Below are 13,976 nucleotides of genomic sequence, written 5' to 3' on the forward strand. Positions count from 1 at the left end.
TTTTAAACTCCACGTAAGTTTATATCACTCACTGTATGCGTTGAATTTCATAATTCCTGTAGGTCCACCAAAATTCGTTCGGATTGGTTTAGTTGTTTTGTAGAAAAGTTCGTGCAACAAACAGAAGATTTTACACAAAACCTTCGAAAATTAAATTAACTTGAGTAATCGAATGTGCCTTTCGTTCAATCGTATGTCAATTTTATAAATCTCCACAGCTTGTTCAGTGGTCTTGAAACTGTGATTGAAAATCTCCCTATTGGTTTTGTATGTTTAGTTTTTAGAAAAATCAAATGCAATGTGACTTTTGACCTGACCGACAGAAATAAATACTTACTCTTTATTAGTCATTTCATTGGAAATAATAAAAGCGGACAAGATCATAGTCTAGTTGATAAAGAAAGTTAGACGTGGAGAGTCATACTATAAGCCTGTTAGTGTTTGGGTGTTGTATTTGGAACAGTTCGCTACATTCTGATTAATTTTGTTTTTACTAATTGGGGAAAATTATGCAGCAGAACAACAGTTTGGAATGGCAAAATCTTTGCTACTCAGTTCCTAGAAAAGGCAGAGGTCTTTCCAGCAGTTTTTGGAAGAAACCTAAAGAAGTCGTAACAATTCTTCGAAATGGTGAGTTATTAAGTTTTATTGGAACACAAATGTTACTTAAACTTCCTTCTAGTATCTGGTTCAGTTCATTCTGGAAGCTTAGTAGCAATTTTAGGACCGAGGTGAGTTTCGGTTTGGAGATTCTTAATATTATAAATAAAAATAAAATGGGATATACACCCAATGTTATTAGATTACAAGACACGAATATTCCGCCAATATAATTCCAGATAAGCCGGAGAGAAACTGCTCTGTGCTTCAAACATATAGAGTTTTCAGCTTCTCCCCTGGACTCGTAATCAAAATTACAATTGTAGACCATTTGGACACATTTCTTCTTCAATACAGTCAGTCCCAAAAGTATTGATTCAATTAATGAAACTGAGAAATCTTTTTAAATTTTATAAGTAAAATTGGTGTAAGGAATAAAAAACTAATAAAGTTAAGAAACTTTGATATGTATATTTCAAAGTCTATATAATATAATAGAAATACAACACACAGGATAACTAAAATAAATAATACTTAAATTCAAGTGATTCATTATCAAATGTTTCCTGAAATTCATATTTAGTTTTCCGTAGTTTACATAGAAAAGTAGAAAAGAAGTGAGGAACAGACAAATTAAACGAAATACGCCACGTTTGAGACCACCGCAAATATTGAGTTAGGTAATTGTACATAAAATTATAGGATATGTGAAAAGAAATTCTGGTATTAGTGCGGGAGATGATGAATGATGAAGTGCAGAGTGCGGGGAGAGTGCGTGCATGCGAGTGAGAGAGCCGTCAAATGAAATTCATTCTACGGACTTGTATTAAGCAAATACAAGTCAGATGCGCAATGCGGCAACAAAAAAAAAAATTCGGAAAATTGAACCTTTGCGATGCGTGACAGATAATAGCTTGTCGGCACTTCATGTCATTTGCATTATGGCGGGGCCTTTCGTCTTCGACTGTTATTTCGAATGTGAATGGGAATGAATTCGTTTTGAGAACTGCCGAAGGCACCATTTGCGTTGCGAGTACTAATTATTCATTTCAATTGCGTTAGTCCCGTCGCTTCCATTCATAAAAATAGAATTTATGCCCGAGGTATATGCACACTTAGTGTTATTTAATCATATGGTTTTCATTATGTAAAATATCACTGTATTGCACATAATCATCGAATTTATCCAATCAATTTATGCATCTTCCTGTATTGTATGGTATCAAATTAATACAATTAAATGCTACTAAGGGTGCAATAACTCCGGCTTCAATTCATTCGAAACTGCGTGCGGATTGGAGCTTCTCTTGTGAGCATTCCGCACGCATTTTAGCTGTTTCTCGCCTAAGTTTGGAAACCGTGCTACGAACAATAAGATATAGTGTTCTTCGTGGTTGCTCCACGAGAAAAACGTGAGTGAATAAAGTAAATAAAGAGAAACGGATGTTATTCGCAGAGGAACAGGTAGACAACCCGATCAGCTTTTGGAAACATGTTTTGTTCAGCGACGAAGGCAAATTCGAAACCCTTCAGTCGGCTACAAGCAAGCGTGAGTGGAGAAAACCAGTACAAAAAGTTGACAACGCTAACTTACAACCTACAGTTAAATTTGACAGGGGAAGTAGGAAGCCTTCAGTTTATAAATGCTATTACGGATAAAATTGCTTATTACAGCATTATAGACAAGTCGGAATATCGGAAGCTCGGCGCTTTTGATAAAAGGTTTTGTGTTAATCTTATGTGAGTAACTCTCTATGTACGTTTTCCCATTTGTATATAGCTAAGGATATAAAATATTACTTAATATTTTGCTTTCACTCCCCTATGTTTCACCCAATATCAAAGCGGTTTTCGAAAAGTACTAATGGAGACTTTTCACTTGATGTCCCACATAACCATATTCCAGGAAAAAAAGTGTTATAGCCCCCTTCAGACCCAATAGAAAATGACGCCACTTGCTATATGAAAAGGGATTCAGAGACCACATCTTCTCCCCAAATTCCGTGACAATCAGTTTAGCCGTTTTCAAGTAAATCAGGTATGACAGACACAAATACATTGAATCGATTCCGACTTTCTAAAAAATTTATGCTGGACAAAATAAATATTCTGCGAGAATCATAAAAGAATGGACTTTTTATAGCATACCTAGAGGACTCGAAACATTTGGCAAAGTATTTTAAAGCCGTGTACGGATTGCTGAGTGGTTAGAGCACAAGGCTGTCGTACGGAAGGTCGTGGTTTAAATTTCATTGGTGGCACGGGGATTTGTATCGTGATATGACTTCCATGACTGTCGCCAAAAACGTTATTAGTTTTGGATCAATGCGATACAGATGTAGGATGTCGATTAGCCAAGTATGCGGAATGCTATCAAAAGCCTTGGCATAATCGATATAGCAACTAAAGAGGTTCCTTTGGCCTCTAGTTGCTTGTGCTACAACTTCCACTAATAATGGACGTTATGAATTTGTAGAAGGTTGGTAAGCAAGTAATCGGTCTTGTGTCTGCGGGGTCCTGCACCGTGTCCTTCTTAGGGGTAAGGTAGGTAATCCATGCAGTGAGGAAGGATGGAAATTCCTCCGGCCGACTCATGACCTCATTTATACTCCGTGCCAACCGACTGTGAACGCTGGTAAATTTTTTATACCAGAAATTCTGCACCCGATGCAGACCTGGGCTCCTTCTGTTCTTCGAGCTGTTTATGGCTCGTCGAACTTCCTCTTCGGTAACATCCGCGAAATTCATGCCAGGTGTATTGGCATGGCGGGTGCCTTCGGCGGTGATCCCCGCTGGGCAGGTAACCTCCAAAGTCTACCCCAGTACACTTTCGCTTTCGTCATCGAGAACTGTATTATCTGGACGCTCTGTTGGGATTCGTTGAGAGATCTGAAAAAGCTCCGCTGGTTCCTCGCATATGTTGCATTCTAGACACGTCTGGAATGACTTCCCCCATACCGTCGTAACCGACTCCTATGACAGAAAGTTTCTGTTTTAGTGTGTCCAGAATTTCAACTACGGGTATCTCACTGGGGATGGCATAGTTCTGGTAAACCCTCTGCACTTCATTTTTCACCCGTCTGCTGGCATTGCCAGTGTTAATCTGAATCAGTCTAGCAAGGTACTGCCTTAGTGAATCCCACCGACGTTCCAGACGAATTTTCCATGGTGGATCTCTCTGGTCACTCAAACCAATAACACAAAAGCGAATCTGCTGACTGTGCAATCTGATAGCCGCAACTGCACCACAATGTACAAGTGATTGTAGTTGCAGCAGCGACATATCAGCACACAGCCGAGATGCAATCTCATCATTGATTCGAGATAGAATTCTCGGAGTTGCTGGAGATGCATAGAGCCTGGGAACACCTGGGGGTATATGCAAAGGATCCATATCCGAGAATTCTATACACGCTCTTTGGAATTCGTCCCGAACCTCAGCGGAAATCTCAGCTGGACGGTGAAGAAGAGTGCTTCGGCGAGTACTAAACCTGTTGCCTGCAGTGCGTCGTGGAACATGCTCCCTGATGGTGACCGGGATTGTGTCGCTGAGAGTAATAAAGCGGTACTGGTCTGCGACTCGCTGCACAGTCACGTGCCCGAATTGCGGGAAACGCTCGACGAATCTCTGGTGCAACAAGGGGCGGTAAGATGTTGTACCTGGCCCCGCCGTTATTTCGTGGTAGGAGCCGATGATGAAGAGGTTCATTTCTTCAGCCCATTTCATCCGCTGCCTACGCGAACCTGCTGAAGTGGTCACCACAGATTGTGGCGAAACAGCTGCAGCAGGCGTAGCCGTGCTCCTGGTCGCCATGGCGTCTAAACGTCGAACCGCCCCACGACTAGCGGTTTCGACGCCATGCTGTCCATTACGGTAGCCCGACCCAGTCACCAAGTCAGACGACTCCCACCGGTTATCTTTACCGGACCTCAAATTTCTCCTTCTTCTCATTGGATGGATTTGCATTTTATACCTAACTGCCAGGTGTGGGGATAGCTTCCTCAGTGAGTAATCTGCAAGACTGCAAAATTCCTGCGCTTTCCTCACCTACCCCCTGAGAAGCTGCGGTGGCGTACAGCCATTGAGACTGATGCTATCCATCCCTCCTCCTTTCACAAGTGGCCTTGGGACCGGCTTCGGCGGAGTTATTATTATTATTTATGGGAAAAAATTGTGCGCTATATTTTGATGTAATAAGCCTGTTCATTTTGAGGAAGATGGGTTTAATTATTTCCAAGTATTTTTGGTCACCAACAATTCAAACATGTAATTTTTAGAAAAATGCTTTAAGGTTTCAACTTCGGGTCTTTTACGGTACAGATTCTTCTCTTCCAACGATCATATATCAATGAATTTTATTCGGATTGACTTGTAACTTGTAAATTGTAACAAGAAATTGATGTTTATAAAAATCTGATGACAGGTTTCATTTGAGGATTGGGAGAGTTACGTCATCAATGCAATCTGGAGACGCACACCTTAATGACTCGTGAATCCTAATCAAATGGGTGCCTAAATATAATTAGGACCATGATGTTAGTCATGAATGGTTTATGGTAAGATAAGAAATGTTAGAATACAAACGGATATGGATGTCCAGAAATAAGAGAGAAGAAAGGGCCCACAGAAACCGCGCTGCTACCACATAGGTTTTTAGAGACAAAAGAACATTGCTACAAGAGGAAGAGGAATACTTTCCATATTCCCACCATTCTACTTCGGTTAGGTCTCGAATGTCCAGCTTATAACGTTGGAATTCTCGCTTGAGTTAGAGAAAGCGAGTATTCCGGGAACGTTTTGCACCGTTGTCGAGAAAGGTGTACACATCCCCAATCATAGTTAGTTTTCGATAGCCACAGGTCGTAGTCGTGAGGTCATTCCCTATCCGTCGCGTTTTTGACATGTCGGTAGCATTTCAAAATTTTTAGGCTGCTAGCATACAAATTTTTATCCCTTTTAGTCACCTTTTATGATAAGCTGGGATGACTTTGGTTTGGTTAGGTTTGCCACTCCCAATTTTGTAGGTTGTAGACCTTGGAAAAAAATATACAGTGTTTGAGGATTTCTGGGGGAGTAAAATCCAGAAACATAATGTTGCCGCACGTACAAAATTTACAAAATGCCCGCAAAAATATCAGTGGCAACACTGTTCTAGCATTCTTTTTGAAGCAACAACTTGATAGACCATCATAATTGGAAGTAGCAGATTCAGCCGTTTTCCAATAAGCCGGTAACCGGCAGACGAATCGACAGACAAAAAACCGTTTTTTTTGTGAAATTAGTTATTTTATACAAAACCTGAAAGTGAATGTTTTCACTTTCAACTCACACAATTTTCGTACCAACTCTTCATATAGAATAAGTTAAAAGTTGATCGCCAAGTATCAATTGATAATTCGTAATTATCAGTGAGTGACTAATTTTTCGATTGCAGAAGTCACTCAGTTTCGAATAAAAGGAGGTATGAAAGTTTCAGGTTTTCACGTGACTCGGGCGGACTCCAAGTGCGGACAGCGTACTTTCAATTAAGTAACAGTGTGCATTACGTATTAGAATTATGTCCGCGGGTATCTTCTGGATTGTTACGACTACATGTTTTCGATAAACTGCTTTCTTCCGAATATGTACTTTATATGGGTATTTCACTATCCTGAATATTGTCGGATTTCACTGATTGGTGCTTATAAGATAGGATATGTTTGAAGTAAAATAAGCTTTCATCAGCTATAAGTTGCAGGATTTGAATTTTAGTTACCAGCTACGATAATTTGGAACTCTTCAAAAAATTTTATTGAAAATATCTATAAATTTCAATACTCAGATAGACACCCGTCCTCTTTCTGCGTGTAAAGTTGATGTCGTTGAGCGCATTCCTGGTGATTAATTTGCATTTTACGACTGTTTCATTCTGGCTTACCCTTAAGACCGACTACGACAAGTCTTCTTAAGGTACGATTATTAATAACGTTTACATTTATCGACAGATCCACGACAGGCTAAAACAATGTTTTTACGGTCCCTAACAGAATCTTGACATTGCGGACAAATGCTTTCTTCCCGTTTTCAATCTGTTAGCCGGCCTCATTGAACTTTCTAATAGCACATTAGACTGCTCATTGCGAACACTTCACTAACTTTGATATTTCAATTTGAGAGTTCCCTTTTTCGTGTAAAACAAAACCTTATTAAAATCGGTTTACTGTCTGTCTTTTTTTTTGTTTTTTTCTTTTTGAGGAGGTGGAAATCTTCAAAAGACACTGGCCTGCACACGCCAGCGTATTGGGATTCTTGCCCACTAAAACCACACCCGATTCCCCCAAGCCCCGTAGATCCACCGTACGGTATTACTTCACGAGGTGGAGCCAGCTCATTTCAGCTTGGTCCCCTTTCGTCTCTACGCGGCGTACGTAACCGCGCTTTTCTGATCTCCTCTGCCTTTCGCAGTTTGCTCTGGATAGATACGACCATGGAGTTGATCGCATCCCAGTCTTCCTGACATGTTAGCATTCTTCGCACCAGATTCTCTGGTACAAGCACCTCTCCTAGAGTCTCCTCTAGGTTCTTCCTTTCCTCCGCAAACCTTGGACAGTGGAAGAATACATGCTTTGGATCCTCTAGGACTCCATCGCAGTTTGGACAATCGGGTGAGGTATCTAGTTTAAACCTGAAGAGGTACTTGCGATATCCTCCATGCCCTGTGAGAAACTGAGTAAGATTATAATTAATCTCACCGTGCCGTCTCTCCAACTACTCCTTCAGGAATGAGTCTGCGTGCTCACCGACCTTTTCCCGAGCATTCCCAACGCTCTTGCCATCTATTTCGGCGTTCTTCGTCTGCGATAAAGGCGAGATAGACTTCGCATTATATATATTCGTCATCTCATCTGCCAAGATGTCAATAGGCATCATTCCAGAGATGACGACTGCTGAATCATCTGAGACAGTCGTGAATGCTGAGCACACCCTTAGGGCTGCTCTTCTGTAGACTGAACTCAGTTTGTTAGCGTTAAATGCATGGAGCTGCATAGAGTAAGATCGAACACACTACCCTAGCTATAAACAACCCTGGCCCCCTGGCCCTCCCACGTTCAGCATCATCCTTGCCAGGGCCGCACTTGCAGTGGATGCCTTCTCATAATCATAATGCACGTGTCGCTTATAGCTAAGCTTCCCATCTATCATCACTCCCAAGTATTTGATGGCAGCCTTAGAAGTGATGATACGATTCCCAGTTGGAATACGGGCAAAATTTCTTTTACGGCGCTTGGTGATGAGGACCGCTTCCGTTTTTTCCTCCGCAAGTGTCAGACCTCTCTAGCCAACTCTTAACAGTCCGTCTGTCTGTCTGTCCCTCACACGCATTTTTCTCGGAGACGGTTATAGCGATTGACACCAAATTTGGTGGAAAGGTGGGAACTGTAAACGCTCACGCATACAGTGAGTTACATTTTTTTATGTCGAATTTAAGGGTGTAAATTTTCTTTTCATCAAATATAGTCAAATTTGATTAAAGGTCTCGGTTAGTATCCGGTCTTAGTTTTGACATTTGTTGGAAAGGTGGAGAGTGCGAGAGGTTGAAAATGATCATTTTTTAAGGGGGCCATTCTCAGAAACTACCCAACCAAAAAATCTGAAAAAAAACAAGAGCCTGCCACTATATGGTACTTGGCCTCCGAAATACCGTCCATGCCGACATCTGTTCAAATAAAGTTAATAATAGTATGCTACTATAATTTTTAGCAATTGACTGCAAAACCCCCCTTAAGTTCATACTAGGGCAACGAAATTTTCTAGTGATGTAGGCTATAATATGGACCATGATCTTTCCAAGTTTGGTGGAACTCGCACTATTACTAACAAAGTTATAATACATCAAAGTTGTTGCTTCTTTGCAAATTCAAGACTATGAATGTCAATATCGCCCGAAAGTGGATACTCTCACATAATATATGCATTTATTACGTGCAACGTACTAAGAAATACACAAAACTTTTCGTACCTGAAGCGTCCAGCTTCCGGTTTTCCGACTTGTTATTAGTGTTTCCATTGAAAGCTCCCCCACTTTTGGCATCTTCGACAATAAAACAAGTGCTTTGTCTAACGAAACCACAAAACGGTGCGCGTTTACACTAAGAGTAGGAAATAGAGGTTAATACCACTGCTTCAAAGAGAAACGGAAAACTCCAATCATTTTAAAAAGGCTGATTTTGTTTCGTTTTCCACGGTTGGCCTATTTGTATGCCCTGTAAGTAGTCGTAAGAGGCGATAGATATTTGAGGGCTAGTAGTCTGAACATTTCGAAACTTTACTGCTACCAAGATGTCAACAAGGCTTCGGATAGGAACTGAGCTCACGACTACGACCTTTAGCTATCGAAAACCGACTATGATTAGTTTCTAGAATATGCACACGCTATTCGGCAAGGGTATCGAAAGTACCCAGCATACTCGTTATATCCAACTCGAGCGAGAATTCCAGCGATGTAAGCTGGAAACTCTGAGCCCAAGCGCAGTAAGATGATAGGTATCTGGAGAATATTCCTCTTGCGGCACTACTCTTTTGTACTCTGAAAAACCACACGGTAGTAGACGCGAATTTGGTGACGTGTTGGTTCTGGCAGCTATCGCTAGGCGCACTTTTCATTCCTGGGAGCCGGTTTCTGACAGTATTTAGAGTGTAAAATTCCGGTCCATTTTAAGAAGCATCACAATTGTATAGTGCTATGTATCAAAAAAGATTTTCTATATAATGAAGAAAGATGTTTCCTATGAATGACGCGGTTCACAGGAGGCTTCCTAAAAGTGACATTGTGATGGTGATATATGATCTAAATGCCAAGGTGGCCTTAGACAATGCCTGGCTCGAACATGTGATGCGCTTTTGTAGTATCCGCTGGTTTGCGACGTTTGCAGCTTTCCATTCGCCTTGTCCAGTGATGATCTAACGAGAGAGTGCATTTACCAATATTCAGTATTTCTTTTTTTTTTGGTTTTCCTTTTTTCGGTCACTTTTTAGCACCCCTTAACTGATTTCCTGATCCTCAACCCGACATACATTTATATTAAAAATTTTATTACTAGAAATATCAAATTTAATTTGCATTATTTTACTTAAAAAACTTACCACCTTGTACCTTCAACATATACTTGAGAGGTTAAATATCAATGAATTTCCTTTATGAAACCTGTGTATACGGATATAAACAAGACTTATCGTAAATGCTATAATATATTGATTATGAGGATGTGATCCGGTATAGACCTTCCATCACCCATTCGCTGAAGGGCCGGAGATTTCCAGCAACTCACACGGTCCAACTGTTTTGAAGGTTTTGTGTAAAACGCACGCACAACCACGCACTTTTCTCCAAAACGCAATTTAGCCGAACGAAATTTGGTGGACAGATGGGAACTATGAAATCCCACGGATATAAACAAGAATTATCGCAAATGCTACATTGATCATGAGGATGTGATCCGTTATAAATAAATATGAATGAATTTAGGTGGAGTTTAAAAGGGGGTTCCCCATATATGAAAAGGGGGATTCAACTATTTTTTCACCGGATATAGTCGTGTAGCGTATCAAATGAAATATCACAACTGGTATTAGTTTCTTCGTGAATTGTAAAGTGCGCGAGGGAGGAGTCAAAATGTACGCACTTAAAGTGAGACAGAACTCATTTTCGGAAACTAACGAACCTAAAAATTCGATAAAACAGGGTGGTGCGCTTAGATGAAATCTAGGCTTCAAAATATGTACCATTCCGATGCCTGCTCAAATAAACTTACTAATAGTATATTATCAACTTTTAGAAATTTACTGAAAAATACATATATAGAAGACAGTCTCGTCCATACACATGCCAAGTTTCATGAAAATCCGACTATTAGTGTCAAAGTTATAGCAGTTCTAACTTATCAATTTCGTGCGAATTTACTGCATCCTAGGCCATACAAATAAGATGCTAACGTCATAATTAACGAGAATAATTGACATTTGGTTGAAAGTGATTGTTTCTTTAACGGACCCATTCTCAGAAACTACCAAACTGAAAAATTTGAAAAAATCAAAAGACTGCCACTATAGGCCTAGACTCCAAAATACCCTCTATACCGATACCTGTTCAAATAAAGTTAATAATAGTTCATTACTATAATTTTTGGTATTTGGCAGGAAAACCCCCGTAAGTTCATTCAAGAATCATGCAGCAATGTAGGATACATCGTGGAGCATGATCCTACCAGATTTGGTGGAATCACACTATTACTAACAAAGTTATAATAGGTCAAACCTGTCGCTTCTGTGCAAATTCAAGACTTTGAATGTCAATATCACTTGAAAGTGGATATTTTCACATAATATATGCATATACTCCGTGCTACATACTAACGGGACAAATGCACACTCAAATCTCTTTATAAAAGAAATACACAAAACCTTTCATACTTGAAGCTCCCGGTTTTCTGATTTGTTTATATCTGTTGTAGGTTAAACTCTTCGCATTTGCTAATAATATGTAGTAGACTCAGAGTGTGAAGCGTATGAGGTTGCCTATTATCAATACAGGGCTATTCATCAAATGATTTATTTAAATTGGTTTCTAAAAGCTAGAGGGCAATGTCGGTTTCGGTCGGCAATCGGTTTCGCCATTTTATTTTATCAAACGCCTGATCTGGATGTAATCACGAGGTTTTAAATCGCCATCCAGCGTATCAAGCCACGGTTGATTTGGCCGGCCTTTTGCTCGCTCACCATTAACTTCGATGTTCAAACCAATATTGGCAAGTGAATTCACCTTAGCGCGGATTACGTGACTATACCATCGAAAACGCCTCACACGCAGTTTTTCCACGATCGGTACAACTCCATATCGATCGCGTTTATCCTCATTTCGGACGTGATCAAAACGTGTCACGCCACCAGTGTAATGCAACATCTTCGTCTCCATTACCGCAAGACGCCTTTCATTGTCTTTTATAGTCGACCAACATTTATAACTATAGAGAGCGGCAGACATTTGACATGTGCGCTCATACGTCTATCACAAAGAACACCAGCTGTGGGACGCCACTTCATCCAGGTCGCATTAATGTGTGAAGCAATTTCAAAACCCAGTTTTCCATTGGCTGATAGCATTGACCCGAGATATTTAATTTGCTCAGTTCTGGGCAGGTTATTGAAGCTGACAGCACTGAGTAATTTGAAAATCTTGAGTCAATGCTGTCAGCCAATGGAGAACTGCATTAAGCTTCTCACATAGGGAAACACAAAACCTTTTATAGCTGAAGCGTCAAGCTTCCGGTCCCCTGCTTTGTTTTTTTTTTGCGGCCACATTTTAAATTTCTGTGAATACATGTGAGATTTGTTCATGCACGATATTTGCATTTGGCGCAAATTTCTGTATTACTTGTGAACAAGGCATTTTTGTAATCGCGGAAGAAGGATCTCCTTATATTCCGAAGCCTGGCTAGCAAAGAGGCATGTCACTTGTGTGTTCAATATTCACCGATTACCTTGGGTAATTTAGTTCCATGCTGGCTCTCCGACAGTTATATCGAATTAGATTAAGCTATCAAACGCAGAAAAAAATTCTTTTTCTTGAATACTACAAAATCATCTACTTATTTCTAAATTAAACTTATTACAAAAAAGCTAAGCACGATTCCGCATTAACTTCATAATCCAAACTGATCACGAGTTTATCCTACATTCGGCTTGCAGGGGGTGAATTTGTTCCCACATTTTACCATTAAATTTGTATCACATTTTTTTTATCACCACATCTTAGCCCAACTGGTTAATGTTACTTAATTTGTATTATTATATAATCTTCAGTGGCTCTGGGAAAACAACATTACTTGCGGCGATTTCACAACGTTTAAGGGGAAACGTTACTGGCAAAATATATTTGAATGGAATTCTTGCAGACCGATGGACTCTGGCGCATAAAACTTCTTATTTACCCCAATATGATATCAGCGTCCAAAATCTTACTAGTGTGGAGCAGTTGCTTTTCATGGTAAACGTTTATTGATCAAGTAATCTATGATTATAAATTTATCATTATGTATGTATTAAAATCAAACTCATACATATTTTTTACGCAGTGCCATTTTAAGATGGGCAAAAATATTTCCACAGTTGAAAAGAGACAAATAGTGAACGCTCTACTTACGAAGATGGGACTAGACGAAAGATCGACTACCATCGTTGCAAAGCTTTCGAGTGGAGAAAGGAGACGCTTAGGACTTGCAGAGGAGGTAAGTCGCTACAAAGTTAACATAACTCCAACACCTACTTTTTATCAAGATCGTTGTAATGGACCGCTTAGATTACAGCAATCGCTTTCTTTGATTTCCGGTTTGCATTCTAGCAAATTTGCCAATTGGTCAGCTTCGTTGGGAAAATTGTGGTAGAAGCTTTTCTTTTAGCGGACCTTTGTTTCTACATCATCATTCCAAAGCCAGAGTTAATGTACCGCTTAACTGGCTTGGTGGTGAATCGAAGTTTTGAATAGGCCGCTCTGGGCCATGTCTTTAACTTTGCTTCACGATTCTTCCACATTCGTAATAGTGGGTAATCGCGTAAGAGAGATAATTTTTTCTTTCTGCTCACCAAATCGCCACTATTTAATGCGCGGCGAGTTAGTGCGTTTCTCACGCTGTTTTATTATTGGCTCCATTCGGAGGACGGCAATCAACAGTCGATATTGAGGTGTCATGGTCTCATAGGGAATGGTTTTGCGGTAAGTGACGGTGTTAAAATGTCCACGTCTTAATAGAATATAGCCAATTTGCATTTTACTGTTTCGACTATAAAATGTGGGAAAATGTGACAATGAACCATATATTCATAATTACATAGCCATGGCGTCCGCAAAATCGACTATTCGCTGGCCACCCTCATTGCGCGCTTCAAACCCTCTTCGTCATGGAAAACCTATCAAATGGCAATGCTAACACTATATTGAGTGTGTGCTAAAAAAAAGAGAAGTTTATAACCATTTTTACCGGCTTCGCGTTTTATGATATGTTGCAGCTTTTGGCACGAGACCATCGGATTTCTTGTAGAGCGCAGATAGCAATGCCCCTTTTCCGATGGTCTTTTGCAAGTTCCTCCGTCTTTCCAGTGAGGATGCCAATATTTCGCGTGCAGACACTTTTTACTTACGTCCTGATGCTAACCATGCGCCGAGAAGCCCAGCCCACTTCTCGACAGGACTGCCCCTGCGACCAGGATGGCTCCTCAGCCGCGTCCGATGCCAATGTTCTAGCACAACATTGGTCTCCGGGTGGTATGCGGTTGACCGCTGATGTTTGAATTCAAGGAGCTTTCCGAGCTCTGAGAAAAGTGTAGGTTCGAATTGCATTCC

General features: G+C 40.4%; 1 protein-coding gene across 2 annotated transcripts in view; it reads left to right on the forward strand.

The window, feature by feature from the left end:
• The first annotated feature begins 226 nt into the window (after positions 1-226).
• The window catches only part of LOC119661728 (protein brown), a 198,863-nt gene continuing 185,113 nt past the window's right edge, over positions 227-13,976 (forward strand). The window contains exons 1-4 of one of the 2 annotated variants that reach the window (XM_038071195.1): positions 227-630; positions 683-731; positions 12,440-12,623; positions 12,712-12,864. In XM_038071195.1, the coding sequence (XP_037927123.1) occupies positions 510-630; positions 683-731; positions 12,440-12,623; positions 12,712-12,864 (507 nt within the window). In that variant the 5' untranslated portion in view covers positions 227-509. The remainder of the gene's footprint in view (positions 631-682; positions 732-12,439; positions 12,624-12,711; positions 12,865-13,976) is intronic. The other variant, XM_038071194.1, reaches the window with a different exon arrangement.

This window comes from Hermetia illucens, chromosome 1 (assembly GCF_905115235.1).
Source record: "Hermetia illucens chromosome 1, iHerIll2.2.curated.20191125, whole genome shotgun sequence".
NCBI lineage: Eukaryota > Metazoa > Arthropoda > Insecta > Diptera > Stratiomyidae > Hermetia > Hermetia illucens.